The 15,055-nt window shown below is 36.3% G+C and overlaps 1 protein-coding gene across 1 annotated transcript in view; it reads right to left on the bottom strand.

The window, feature by feature from the left end:
* Positions 1 to 6,179: 6,179 nt before the first annotated feature.
* Positions 6,180 to 15,055, bottom strand: part of BRINP3 (BMP/retinoic acid inducible neural specific 3) — a 409,556-nt gene continuing 400,680 nt past the window's right edge. Inside the window, exon 8 of the mRNA XM_030303111.1 lies at positions 6,180 to 7,646. Coding sequence (XP_030158971.1) covers positions 6,530 to 7,646 — 1,117 coding nt within the window. The 3' untranslated portion in view covers positions 6,180 to 6,529. The remainder of the gene's footprint in view (positions 7,647 to 15,055) is intronic.

Genomic DNA, 15,055 nt, shown 5'->3' with positions numbered 1-15,055 from the left:
CTTCGGATTCTGTGTCTCCCTCTCTCTCTCTGCCCCTCCCCCATTCATGCTCTGTCTCTCTCTGTCTCAAAAATAAATAAAACATTAAAAAAAAAAAATTAAAAAAAAAAAAAAAACCATTAGTTTCTCCAAACACGTTTCAAATTTTGTGTTATGTTTATATTAATAAAAGATTCCATTAAATCTTATTTAACTGGAAGTAAACTTAAACATTATTTTGGAATGAAGTTTACATCTTTTATAAGAAATTTAGTGTAATTTTCTTTCTTTCTTTTTTTTAATCAGAGATTTTGTTTACTTTTTTTATGATTTACTTATTCTTGCGAGAGAGAAAGAGAGACAGAGAGAGAGAGAGAGAGAGAGAGAGAGAGACAGGGCTTGTAGGGGGGCGAGGGGTAGAGAGAAGAGGGAAACATGGAATCTGAATCAGGCTCCAGGCTCTGAGCTGTCAGCGCAGAGCCCAACACAGGGCTCGAAACCCAGAAATGGTGAGATCATGACCTGAGTTGAAGTCAGATGCTTAACTGACTGAGCCACCCAGGAGTCCCACTGATAGCATTATATGTATTTCCCAGACCATCAGTTTTATTTTGTATTTTTCTTGACAATATTTTATATTTTTATTTCTTATATTTAACTAGTTAAGCTTCTGTCTTTTACATTATAGTTTCTTCTTATGCATTAAGACTTTTTCAATCTATGTTAAGAAAAATATCCAATTATATTAGAAATTAGGGTCTAATAGCTCATTTTTGCTATAAAAAATAAAAACCCTTTTTGTTCTCATTACACACTCATAATTGTAGGTTTAGTTAAAAGCATTTTAAACATTTATTATTCTTATTTTCATAATATTTTATGTTAATCACCCTAGATCTCTTAAACACTAAGTATAAAATCTACATAGCTGAGAGCATATTCACTCTACGGAGGAATTTTTACTAATTTTTCCCTTACTTTCATGATTTGAAATTGGTGTATTTTTAAAGAATCTGCCCACATTATATAAATGAACAAACAAAACTATATTTTTGATTAAAAAACCAAGAATATATGGGATGCTTTTTCAAATGCTTTGTGTAAATTATGAAGTTGATTTCAGTTTTCTGTTGTATATAGTTAATTTTTAAATGCATTACTGTTGACATTTTGAATGTCATGTTCTGTATTATGGCTACAAACCTTTTTTCTGAGCCCTTTTTTTTTCTTTCTCCTATTTGTTCGTCATTGCACTTTTGAAGATCCTTTCAGGACTTTTTTACACCCATTGTAATGTTGGTTAGAGGGAGAGGCAGGTCAGGTCACTACCTTACCTCGAAATCTTTGTATTCACTATATATACCCTCAGAACAGTGCTTTACTCATGGTAAGTACTGCATAGGTATTTAATTCATCAAATAGAATATGGGATAGTTATTATGTGATAGCTATACTCCACAATCACAGAATGATATAGTACCAGTCATTAAATAGTCTGCCAGCAGAGGAGATAATTTCAAATGTGGGATGTTTGCTTCAGATTGAATTTCATTTACGTGTGCTAACTTACCACAATTGACTGCACGTCGTCAATATCAAATGATTTGATGTGGGTATTCCAATTCATCAGTCACTCACGATTCATTAAAATGGGTAATGTTAAAGATAATGGAGATGTTGGTAAAAATTTCCACCTAACATAGATTTACCAATGATTGGAATATTATGGAGTGATTGAATTATGATTTCCATTTCTATGTCCAGGAAAGCCTGCAGGTAGAAATATAAATCTGATCATGTTGGTGGAGGAGAGGAAAGTGGAGTCAATAGCAGCAGAATAGTAGTGCAGTGAATGGGCATGGCAAAATAGAAGCTGTCAGATGTCAAAACTTCAGCTGATTGCACAATTATTGCCTAAGAACACCACAAGTTGACCATCTGTGACTCTGTGGTTTCAAATTATAAACACCATACTTATGACCAAAGGGAAAATGCAGTTTTGCTCAAGGATCATCATTCTAATTAAATGATCTAGGCACCATATCAGAATGAGATTGCTATTACAGTTTCTCTGAGCTGGATTTATTTAATTTTTTTTTTCAAGTGCATCGATTTGAGAGACCTATGTGTAGCTTTTTAAAACCTTAAGCATCGGGGCACCTGGGTGGCGCAGTCGGTTAAGCGTCCGACTTCAGCCAGGTCACGATCTTGCGGTCCCTGAGTTGGAGCCCCGCGTCGAGCTCTGGGCTGATGGCTCAGATTCTGTGTTTCCCTCTCTCTCTGCCCCTCCCCCGTTCATGCTCTGTCTCTCTCTGTCCCAAAAATAAATAAAAACATGGAAAAAAATTAAAAAAATAAAATAAAACCTTAAGCAAAGTCTATTCCTTAAAATTAAGTTGTGTGTTCTACCAGGTTTCCAAAATTTCAACTTTCCTTTCAGTTGAATTTCTATATTTTGTAAGTTCCATTTTAGCAAATACACATAGTTTTATTTTGTTCTCACATTGTTGTAAATGGTGAATAAATTTTAGGTCTGTTTATACAAAGGGGTCATCAATATCCTCATAAAAAGAATAGGGGGCTCATTCACAAAGAAGAAACATAAACTATTAGAGAGCAGTACCTGGTCCTGGTTCCTCCAAAATATTTTTTCCTATTTCGACAAGAGTCACCAAAAAAAGGAGAGAGAAAATTAATTTTCTTGCATTATTTAAATGCAGTTAGAGAAGGCCATTAGCTACATTAGTTTATTTTTTATTTATTTTTTTTCTGACACTGATTGTTTGACTATTGATGCAACTTGCTAAAACTCAATTTGACAGAAATTCCAGGGATAAGGAGGCAAGTCAAATTAAGATAGTCATCAAAATAACTATAGCACTAAGAGATGTTTCTGGAGGAAATGTATTCTCAGTAAATTTCTGATTTTCAGAATTTCAAGTTTCAGAAAATTTATTAAATTCAATTACAGTAAAACCTTGGAATGTGAGTAACTTGTTCTGCAAGTGTTCCACAAAACGAGCATACATTTCTAATACATTTTAACTTGATAAAAGAGCAATGTCTTGCAATATGAGTAGTACCTGATGCTGAGTGCCACATGATCACAGCTGAGCCAATGGTTCTTGAAATTTGCTTTAATATACAGGCGCTTTGGATTACAAGCATGTTTCTGGAACAAATTATGCTTGCAAACCAAGGTTTTATTTTAATCCTTAATTTAGAGACCTAAAGTAGAAATACTGAAAAAGAAATAAAATATCCCATCGTTTATTTTCATTTTATTGTTATTTTTTTCAGTTTACTTATTTATTGTGAGGGAGAAATAGCATGAGTGGGGTAGGGGCTAGAGAGAGAGAGGGAGAGAGAGAGAGAGAGAGAGAGAGAGAGAGAATTCCAAGCAGGCTCCATGCTGTCAGTGCATAGACCGATGCAGGACTTGAACTCACAAACCATTAGAACATGACCTGAGACAAGATCAAGAGTCAGATGCTCAACCTACTAAGCTACCCAGGCACCCCACCCACCTTTTAAGATATGCTTTTGCATATACACCTCCTGATATTTTGCTCTGGATAAGATTTTGACAATAAAGCTATATTTATTTTTTTTTCAAATTCCTAAAGTAATAATGAGCAAAAATGTTGCATATAAGTTAATTCAGGAAAAATGAAATGTTTACAGGCTATTTCCCCAAACACTGGCGAACACATTTTGTATTAAACTACATTATATTTTCTATTGCTTACTGGACACTCTCTAATAGCTGGTAACACATGAGAAATAGAAATATAAAAATGTATGCTGATTATTTATCCCTTAACTCTGTAAAGCACTCTAGAATTTGCTTGATGTGTTTACTTATAATGTATATGTTACCTTAGATAAAACATTCAAAGAAATGCATTCATATCACTTTTCCACCTTGAGGGGAAAAGCTGACTCAGAGATATAAAGAATTCACTGACAGTGTTACCAAGACTGTTGGAACTAAGATAATTTGATCATATCCAATGGGACTTTTGTGCCAACTCATACTAGGCACAAGAAGTCCCAGGACTTAGCCTAGTTATGTACTTTCTTACCTGTGATTCTAGAATCTTCTCTCGCCTGAGCCAGCTATGTCAGAGTGAGCTGAGCCATAAGTCACATTACTGACAAATTTCCTTATGTTCCAAGGAGTGATTGCTGTTCAGAGTCAATTGGTGACCATGCATGTTGCTTGGTGGTTTCTAGGTCACAGAGGCCAGATATCTGGGCCTCCAAGACTCTTCTGGAAAAAGTCCTAGTGGCAGTTCTTGACTTTACAGTGAATGTATTTTGAAACACATTGTTTATATTTGATAAGATTGGTCATTCTGTGGATGATTGATGAGGGATGATAAATTCTTGTATTATTTAATTGTTCAAGTGTACTCTGAAAGTATGTGTTTTATAATGACTTAGACCTCAATTTTGTGAGTGATTCTTATTTTGCCATAAGTCTTTGCATATAATGGGATTAAATACAGAAATAAGATGATTCATTTAAAGCTCAGTGATGCACTGAAAAGAAGATAGATTCATTCCAAAAGAGTCTATCTTGGAGTCTTGGTCTTTCAACTTCTTGGTTTGTGATCTTGAGGAATTTGACTAACAACACTGAGCCTGTTTTTTTGTTTTTTGTTTTTTTCTACCAAGAAAATGGGTATAATAATCCATAACCTAGTGGTTTTGTCAGAATTAAATGAAGAGAATGTCTGCTATGACACCAGAAATACAGCATTTAATAGGTGTGTATTTTTTTTATTCAATAGCAGAAAAAATTAGGTGAAAAATGAAAGATAATCAGCTACTCAGATAACAATGGGTGGAAAAACACAAAAAACTTCCATGCTGTTCTGCCATCTTGGCTCCTCCTCAGTGGGTGGAAAAATAATGTCTTGCCTATGGTAAGTTAAATAAGCATTTGCTGTCTGAGCTGTTGTCTAAAATGCTTTGGAACCAAAAACAAACAGCCCAAGAATCTAGAATGTCTGTGTAATGTTTTTGTTATCAGTCTTACCTTTTTCATTCATGTCATAGGTTCCTTTCTCTATGCCCTGAGAAATACTCCATGAAATCAACAGGAAAGCTAGCCTGAACAGTGTTTCAATTATAAGAAATGTGTGTAGGGCACATGGTTGACTCAGTCAGTTAAGCAACCGACTTTGGCTCAGGTCATGATCTCACAGTTCATAGTTCAATTCCCACGTTGGGCTATGTGCTGACAGCTCAGAGCCTGGAGCCTGCTTTGGATTCTGTGTATCCATCTCCCTGTGTCTCCCCCATTCTTGTTCTCACTTTCTCTCTTAAAAATAAACGAATGTTAAGAAAAAAATTTAAAAAAAGAAATATTTATAAAATATTTAGACAAGCGCTGAGTGACAAGTATCATAACCACACTACAGATACAGCTATATGTCTAAACAAAAATTCAATTTAAATTTCTAGAAAAAAGTACAAATTATATATCTAATATTATATCATGTGTAATATGGGAGGTCAACTTAAATTTCAAGCCAAAACTCTGAATGAAAATCAGTTTTATATTGAAGGAGTTTAGTCTTCAAAATATACTTTAGTAATAGCAGTTTCTCTGGGAGAAAAACAAAATGTCTATTTACATTTGAATTACTTATTTGCTTCTTTATTTTATACCAACACATTACAACTTGTGAATTCTAGAAATGTTATTTTACTGACTTTGGTAAAGTGCTGGAATAAGTAGGGTTTTCAGTACTTGAAATGAAAATGATTATTCAGAGTATGCTTATTATTGGTTATTAGAATTTAGAAAGAAAAGCAAGACCACTGCAAGTTGCTAAGGAAATAAAGGGTTTACTTTCTCCATGAGCTTCTAATCACACTGACTGTTCTTTATGTTTGCCAGAATGTTCTCATATTTAGTTGGGAAATAGTCTGTTTATTTTAATAATGATGGTGTCTCTAGGAATGATTTATAAGCACAGGTAATAAAGGTACCACTTCCATTCTGCTGTCGACCATGAAAATACAACTGAATACTAAACATTCTACCTAGTTGGGTTCTCTCTAAAGGCTATTGAAGGGGACCTTCAAATGTTAAAAAACTCTTGGTGAATTTTCCCCAGGTTCTAACAAGCTACATCAAAATAAAACTCATTTCATGGAAAAAAGGAATCCCACAGCACTTCTTTTTAATAACTGTTCAGCTACAAAATTTTATTGGTATCTTTTTATGTTCCCTCTAGAGGATGTAATGCACAAAAGCATTGCCACGGAACATATAAAATTACAAACGAAATTTATTGTAAAAAGTAGAATGTCTTCTAGACTGGTGTCAGTATTTATTTCATTCATAAACCAAAACTGCAGTATAATATATTCATTGTCAGCAAGTTCATGTGTGTAAATTGCCATCCAATGTTATTGACTGATATAAGACAGATATTGAAAAGACAACTTAAATGTACTCTTCCAAACATAAACTGTTCCACAAAAGCACTGTAAAAACTCCTTCAAGATTTTGGGTTGTGCTTGACATTTAGGGTTAACTACATAATTTGGTCGTGTCATAATCCACCGTGTTTGGCAATTTGGCATTAAACGCCTGCAGAGCAGATTGGATCCTCACCACCTCACTGGTAGACAGCTTGAGTCTATGACGAAGCAAGCAAGAGAAAAGATCTAGACGGCGCTGACCAGGTGGGGAGAGTTTATTTACACGGTCTCTTATCTCTAGAAGTTGCAAAAGTGCTGAGTCCTGGGATCCCTGAGTATAGGGGTAGTCCAGCTGCAAAATCAAGTCCCGAATTGCTTCAGGGTCAAAGTGCATGCTGTAACCAAACACTTGAATGTTATTGATTTTCATATAACCCAGGTTCCGGGAAGGGTCAATGAATTCCAGAGGTTCGTAGTAAATGCTCTCATTGCCATTGGGGCCGTTTGACTTGATGCGACTCCTCAGGTAGATGTGCACTGTCTCAAAAAATGTCTTCCACTTGTTCCCCAGAGTCAGCGACCAGTTATAACACTGCAGTGGGAGGTCCAGCTTAGTCCGCTCCCAGTCTGGAAAGCTGTTTTCATTCACAGGCATAAACCAGCTCTCTGAGTGGCTGCCTCCGAAGGGATTGACGTAAACAGCCAACACTGGCTCCAGGGTGCTGTTTTTAGTTAAGCAAATCTGTAAGGAGAGACCCAAGATCATGTGGACCAGACTTGACTTGTACTTGTTGCTCTTCAAGGTGAGGAGCATCCGCTTGCGCCAGGAGGGGTCGAACCAACTATTGAGGCGCATGTCGTTGCTGATAAAAATGGCATGGACTTCTATTCGTCTGTCCGTTTTCTGCAACAGGTATTTCATCTCGAGGTCCTGCAGGTCGGTCTCGAAGCCGATGTAGTGATCGGTGGACTCGGCGACCTCCGGCTTGCAGAGCCCCTGGCTCAGCATGTAGCCGGTGTTGCAGGTGCCGCAGCGGGTGCGGTTGTCCGGGGCGCAGGTCAGGCAGGCCGAAGCGTCGCCCACCGTGCAGGGCAGGAACGCGGTGCACACCACCTGGTCGTTCGGACACGTGCACGAGTGCGTCTCTTCCGAAAAGCTGCCCAGGAGGCCGTTCTCGTTGCAGTAGAGAAAAGACTGGATGCGAGTGAGCCAGTAGGTTGAGGTTCTAGAAACACAAAACAGCACGGCTCCGTGTAAATACAAAGACATGTTCTTTGTGTACCGCAACAAAGTTAACCTTAGCTCTGAAAGCTTTATTGTTTCTTCAGGTTATTTCCAGTTACTTAACCGAGGTAAAAGAGCTATAAGACTTATGATTGAAAACGATACATATTTATATAACATTTATATATGTTATATATATTTATACAGTATAATTGTTTCCATTCTTCACTGCACAAGATTAGATCTAGAGTGGCCCACGGGATACCTTCCAATGATCGCATGCCATTTCACTAGGGTACTCAGAGGCTGACTGTGAACATAATTGGGTCGGTTATTGTTTTGAAATGCTATCCAGCAACAGGAAATAAAAGTGATATTATCGTAAAATATCTACAGTAGAATTACAGCATATACACGAGGACGGCTCATTCATTCACTCTTAGCTTCATAAAGCACTGATGTGGTAGGCAGCTAAATAGAAAGTAAAATAAAAATGAAAGGAAAATAAACAACTCTAAAATGTCAATCAATGTATTTAAATCCCGGGGTGTTATCAACATTGACAGAACAAGTACCCACTGAGAGGGAAAATATTATTAAAACGTGTTTGGCTTTATTCTTACAGGCTGCTTAACAATATTGTTGAAAATATCTCGTTAAAACCAACTACAAGTTGTTTTAATAAGAGTTAAGTGTGCCAGTTTGACGTGTTTGATTAGAATCATTAACATTTTTTTCTTCATGATGCAAATGTCAGATTTTGCTTTTCCCTGTTTTCCCACATTATTCAAACTCTTTTGGTGTGTTTAAAATCTCAGTAAAATAACGAAGTGAAATGTGTGGCCCTGTCATCAGATAATTCTTTGTTTTTATCATGCTGCTATCTCACACTAGCCATATGATTAGGGACAAGTTGAAGGGCGTCTATAACCTGTCCTTCTCTCACGTGAAGAGTGGGAATAGTGATGTCTCCCATATTGCATTCTTGGGAAAAATAGGCTCAGACGGTATGCTTGTGTTTAGAATATTGCACAGTGTATCTATCTTTAATATTCTTATGCTTTTCTGGTGTTCGTTATTTAGTACCTATGAGATTTTCAGCGGAATCTATTACACTCGATCCTTTATACCTGTATGCTGCTGCTGTTTAAAGAATTTGCTTATGGAGACGATTGGTAAAGCACAGGTATTAATCTGTGCAAATAATCAATAAAAACAATCTATTAAGATACTCAGAACAATATTTGAGCTATTTATATTGCATAGTCATTTTTGGTCCCTGCCCAGCCTCCCCTTGCTATGCAACACTTACTTTTTTTAAGTGAGTTTTTCTGTTTTCCCAAATAAATTAAATGACTCCTTTCTTCCCTCTGATAACACTCACTTCTTTTTTTCATGGTACCTTTTTTTTTATTTTAAATTTTATATTACTGGTACCTACTTGTCCGTACTCTATTTCCTCTGTCAACTATAGTAACCGGCTTGCCAGAACCCCGTAGGCCTATTTATCAGTATACAGCAAAGTACCAGGTAGCATGCTAGGAGCATAGCCCGTTAATGTTTACGGAATCTTAAGTCAAATGCACAGATGAATGAAAAGACATTTTCTTCGTAAGTGTAATTTTGAGTGAAGTTTAAAGCTCTAAAAAGAACATTTAATTCAACTGTAAAGACCCAGCTAGGAAGTGGAGTTACACAACATACACTTTGACATTTCCACAATTAAATATATGAAAAGCCTTTCTTTTCCACCTTTACTAAATGAAACTGTTTTCTATAGACCCAGAAGAAAAGAAGAAAAATAAATAAACCAAACCCAGCCAAAGCATAAAACATTGTCCTCTTAATTATTTCTCACACTGAAAAACACTGACAGGAAAACTGAACCTATTAAATTCACTTCGAACTTTCTCTAGATAATTTAAAAACAAGTTCTCAGAAAAAAAAAAAAAATCTCCCAGGAGTACACTCAAGAGTTTTGAATGATGTGAGGCTCTTTGGCACTTCATGAGTCAGACATCTATATATGATGCTTCTTGTTTTCTTCCCACAGAAGAAATGTGCAAAAAGCTTCCTTTTGTGGTTTATGAAATAACTTGATTTATTTCTGTATTCAGTCTAGATACATAGAAATTATTACTAATTGTTAATATGTAGTTACTGATACATATATTTCATCAATTTTCTCTTTCACAGGCCATTAATGTCTTGCCCTATTGACTTCTCTCTATCTCTTTCTTCTCTCCCTTTTCCTTCCTCCCTCCCTCCTGTCTGTCTCTCTCTCCTTCCTTCCTTCTTTCCTTCCTTCCTTCTTTCCTTCCCTTCCTCCTTCCTTTCTCTCTCTCTGTCTTCTGTAACTCTACTTTTGTCTTTCTAATATAAAGAATATAAAATATATATCCTATCTGGATTGGAAATTATATTTTCCTCCCTGAAACCAAAGCATAAATTCCCTTAGCCAATTCATCTTTCACTGTAAGCTCTAATCATGTTTCCAAATCATAAGGACAAACAAACAAAAAAACGAAATAAATGGAACTTAAGGCTAAAGACAGAGCTCACAAAACTAGGGCACTGTAGAAAGAAGCATTTGGACACTTTAGAAAAGCAATGGCTTTTTCAGCTGTCAATCTCCTCCAATCCTTTTCACATCCCCACAGATGCATTACTGAAGGAATGTGTTTCGGCTTTGTGGGTTTCAGCTTGTCATGTATGAATATTGATAACTTGGCACACTGTCAAAGCTCCCGTACCCTGGGATGGGAGAGTTAGCATGTGGATTTTCTTCTTTTTTGCTTGTCCTTTCTCCCCTACTACCTACCTTTTGACTATTTTACTTTATTTCACAAGTAGGGAATAGATTTTTAAAGGAAAAAATAATCCTGGCGAAATCTAGGCTAAACAAGGAGCCAAAAATAAAGAGAGAAGCCTACCCTGGATTTTTCACTTACCCAAAAAACCACGTACCTTTATTTTTCCCAGCAAAGTAAAATTTAACTGCTTTTTCTTTACTTTAAACAATTTTAAATTGGAATTTAATATATTTAACTTATATATTTAATATAAATATAAATTTTAAATTTATTTTAAGTGAGTTTAATGGTTAAATTTATAAATTAATGTAATTAATGTAAAATAAATGAAAAGTAGGCTGTATGGAGTATTTTTTTAAACACTGTTTAAAAAATACCTAAATGTTTAAGCAAAAGAGTACCAATTTTTTGTTTTTTTTTAAGTCTGGTATACAGCTTTTGTTCACACAAGCTATCTGGTGTCACTAGGGTTAAGGATAGAGGTTGCAATGTCAGAAGATGGGCTACTGGCAGGCAGGTCTTTTGCTACTCTATGTCAAGCATGTGGTGTTGTGTATGACATCTACTTAATTGCACTTCAATAAATATTTACTAATACAGGAAGTAAGAAAGGAAAGGAGAAAGGAGGAAGTAGAGTAAGGAGGAAGGGAAAGACAAATTAAAGTGAAAGAGCTATGGATTATGGAAGAACAGAAGACAGAAATAGTAGAAGACAGCATTGGGGCACCTGGGTAGCTCAGTCAGTTAAGTCTCTTACTCGATTTCAGCTCAGGTCAAGATCCCGGGGTCGTGAGATCGAGCCCCATATAGGGCTCTGCACTGAGTGTGGAGCCTTCTTAAGATTCTGTCTCTGCTTCTCTCTCTGCCCCTCAACCCCACTCCCTTGTTCTCTTAAAAAAAAAAAAATGGAAGACAACATTTAAAAAAGCCATTGACATGTGATAACTACTATGATATATAGCATTTCAGGAAGGGGAGGAACTCCTTATCTATCAGGAACAGAGTTTGCATTTTGAAAATAATTTCTACAAAGCTTTTATGGGATAGTATTAAAAAGAGAAAACTGCCTTCCAAAATTAAGTGAAAATGTAAAATTTAAGTTAAAAGCCTATAGCATGTTTATATTTGAGGAATCCCGTGGCATCCTAATTTGAGAACTTTAGACAGCCGTTTAATCAGTTTTCCCTGTTTGACATGTGATGTTCCCTGTGATTTAAGATCTGCTCTTCTCCACAGGATACATGTTATCTGAGACTGGAAGATGGATACCTCATTCTGGGGCCAGAGTTTACCTGGTGACCTGGGACGGGTGTTAATCTTAAGCAGAAGCTCAAAAAAACACTGGTTCAAAGTTTGGTTCTGTGTGACCCTGGGGACTGCAGATAACTGTCTGAACCTTCATGCTTTAATGTGTGACTGCACTTGCCAGCCTTTGACCAGGGTGAAATGATGTAACATATATACCCCATCATCACTGTGTCACACACAGTAGCTGCTCATAATAAAACAGTATGAATGAAATTCTTATATCTTTTGAATGATAGTAAGTGTGATTGATGAAACAGATTCCTGGGCCTCACTCCAGAGATACTATAAGAATTTCTAGGAACAGGGCCCGGGAATATGCAATCCCAGAGGACATTATGTACACGTAGGCCGTAAGAAAATTAACAACCCAAATATCTACAAGGGGCTCTTTAAAAAGAAGCTAGCCATCAGCATGTAAGAATATGTCCAAAGGGGGCACCTGGGTGGCACAGTCAGTTGAGCGTCCAACTTCGACTCAGGTCATGATCTTGTGGTTCGTGAGTTCAAGTCCCACATTGGGCTCACTGCTGTCAGCCTGTAGGTGCAGAGCCTGCTTTGGATGCTCTGGCCCCTCTCTCTGCCCCTTCCTCACTTGCGCTCTCCCCAAAAGAGGTATTAACAAACTGTGTCCAAAAAGGTAGAGAAAAGTTAAGATTTCTGTGGAGAAGAGTCACCAGAAAATGACTTTGAATTTACATGTATGTGGGGCTTGTGGCCACCGTATACACTAAAATTTGTAAACCCTACACTAGAAAAATTTGCCATGTGCATTCACTGAAGACAAAGCAAATACTAAATCCTGCCTTAATAAATGAATTCTACTATGTTACAGTAATATTAATTATTTAGTGAATATCTCCCATGTCATGGGCCAGCTACTTTGTATTCATTATTGAAAATTCTTCACAGTTGCTTCTAAAGGTTAACCTCATTTTAATATTTAAAAAATACTGAGGTTCGTAGTTTCAATGACTTTCTCCATTACACATCTATTAACCATTACAATGAAGACAAACTCAGAGAAGCAAATTCAAATATTATTTTTTAAATGTTGCTGAAAGTGTTCCATGGGATAGCAAGAAAAAGTGCTTAACAAATGGCTTTACGGAAAGTATCTATGTTTTGCTATAGGCAGACAGCATCAAAAATAAAATAACTTTTAATTATGATATAAATTTTAGGTTTTTGAGTCACACAACACTATATTGGCTTCAATCGCTTCTGGGGAGCCAACTATCAACTTTGAACCTTGTTTCACTTACCTCATATGTAAATTGGGAATAAAATATAGGTAGTTGTAAAAATTAAAGCACAATTTCAAAAGTACTTAAGAGTGCCTATGCACAGAATAAATGGAAAATAAATGTAAATGCTTAGTCCTATTATTGCTGTTATTACTAGTATTATCTTTTAAAGAAATGTCGCTGTATGCAGTTCCTTTAATACAAATCCTTTTTTCCTCCAGAAAACTGAAGATTTTATTTCTTCTATGACAATTCATGCATCACATGCATATTACACTGTATGTCTGTGTTTCACCTTTATCAAAATAGACCTAGTTATTGATAACACAATTAAGACTGTATTTAAAAGTACATGTACAGCCTCTTTGTGACAGTTTTGAAACTCTAAACCATGTGTAAAGGCAATATTGCTCAAGTTCAGGACATATATTCTGATGTATAATGGTTTGCACTGAGGTATTAGAACATATGTTGATACAAAAACAATTACCTCCTCTCACGGTTAAATCCTCTCTGAGCACTAATAATCTTATTTCAAAGGTCTCTTATTTCAACCTTCTAATCTTTTATTGCTCTCCAAATCTGTGCAATGTGGATCCAAATCTTAAAACCTAAACAATATAATTTCAGCATCTTTTTGAAGTTCAATATCAGTTTTTTGCATAGAGAATTTTGTTTTAGCCTTCATAGATTTGTGTTTTTCAGACTCTAATACCTTAAACTAAATATGAATTTGGTATTAAGCACCCACGGCTATTTAAACAATCATAAGCTGATTATTAGCTCAGTCACAGGCAGGTAATAACCAAATAATATTCTGTCACTCGCCGTCTTCTGTTTCTGTTGTTCTGGCCATCTCAGCCTTGGCGATGGGGCCTGGGGCTCATGTTGACACCTCCTCCAACACATAATAGTAGTTTCACTCTTGGAAACAAGTTTGCACCCCAAGAAAAAGAATGTCATTTTCTTTTTTTTTTTTTTTTTTTAAACGTTTATTTATTTTTGGAACAGAGAGAGACAGAGCATGAACGGGGGAGGGGCAGAGAGAGAGGGAGACACAGAATCGGAAACAGGCTCCAGGCTCTGAGCCATCAGCCCAGAGCCCGACGCGGGGCTCGAACTCACGGACCGCGAGATCGTGACCTGGCTGAAGTCGGACGCTTAACCGACTGTGCCACCCAGGCGCCCCAAGAATGTCATTTTCAAAAAGTCCCCAAGGAAGCATCTATATACTACGTGGGTATATCGATATATATCTAGAGACCTATGGACACATATATACACACATTTTAATTTATTAATGTAAACTGTAGTATCTACTAATAATTTGGCTTGCAGAAGGGCAACGAAGAAGTGAGTGGAACAGTTGTAGGTGTTTGCTGTATTCTAAAGAAATTATTAGCTGATAAGTAACATTCATTGAGGACTTATCAGAAATACAGTACGTTAACAGGCATTATTTATTTACTCCTCATGATTCTCAATACTCACAGTAAGGATGCTTACTGCCCCAATTTGTAGATAAGGGCATGCCTTTTAAAGCTTAAATAACTTAAACCTGCCCCATGTCCAACAGCCAGTAAGTGATAGAACTGAAAACACATCCCTGGTCTTTATTACTCCCAGTGATTTTGTTTTTGATATGACATCAAAAGCACAAGCAACAAAAGCAAAAATTAATGCATGGGACAACATCAAACTAAAAGGTTTCAGTCCAACTAATTTGTAATTCATTTGGTTGAATGGTGTACAGAGACCAATCTGCTTACTTCTTAGAGAGCGACTGAAACACTTTGTCCCCAAAGATGCTGCATTTGATACTATAGTTCAAAAAACATCAATAAATATGTTTTTCTTTTACTTGTGACATAAAATATGAAAAGAAACAGGTCAACATTCAGGGAGTGAAATGTGAAGCACATGAAAACGAACACAATTACGTTATTATAAATAAAGAGAAGATATTACCAAAAGAACCCCAATATTTTCCTCATTAGGGTTCACAGTTCATTTTCTTCCAAAGATTACCAAAAATTGGAATACCT

This window comes from Lynx canadensis, chromosome F1 (genome assembly GCF_007474595.2).
Source record: "Lynx canadensis isolate LIC74 chromosome F1, mLynCan4.pri.v2, whole genome shotgun sequence".
Classification (NCBI taxonomy): Eukaryota; Metazoa; Chordata; class Mammalia; order Carnivora; family Felidae; genus Lynx; species Lynx canadensis.
This window is presented reverse-complemented; position numbering and strand designations above follow the sequence as displayed.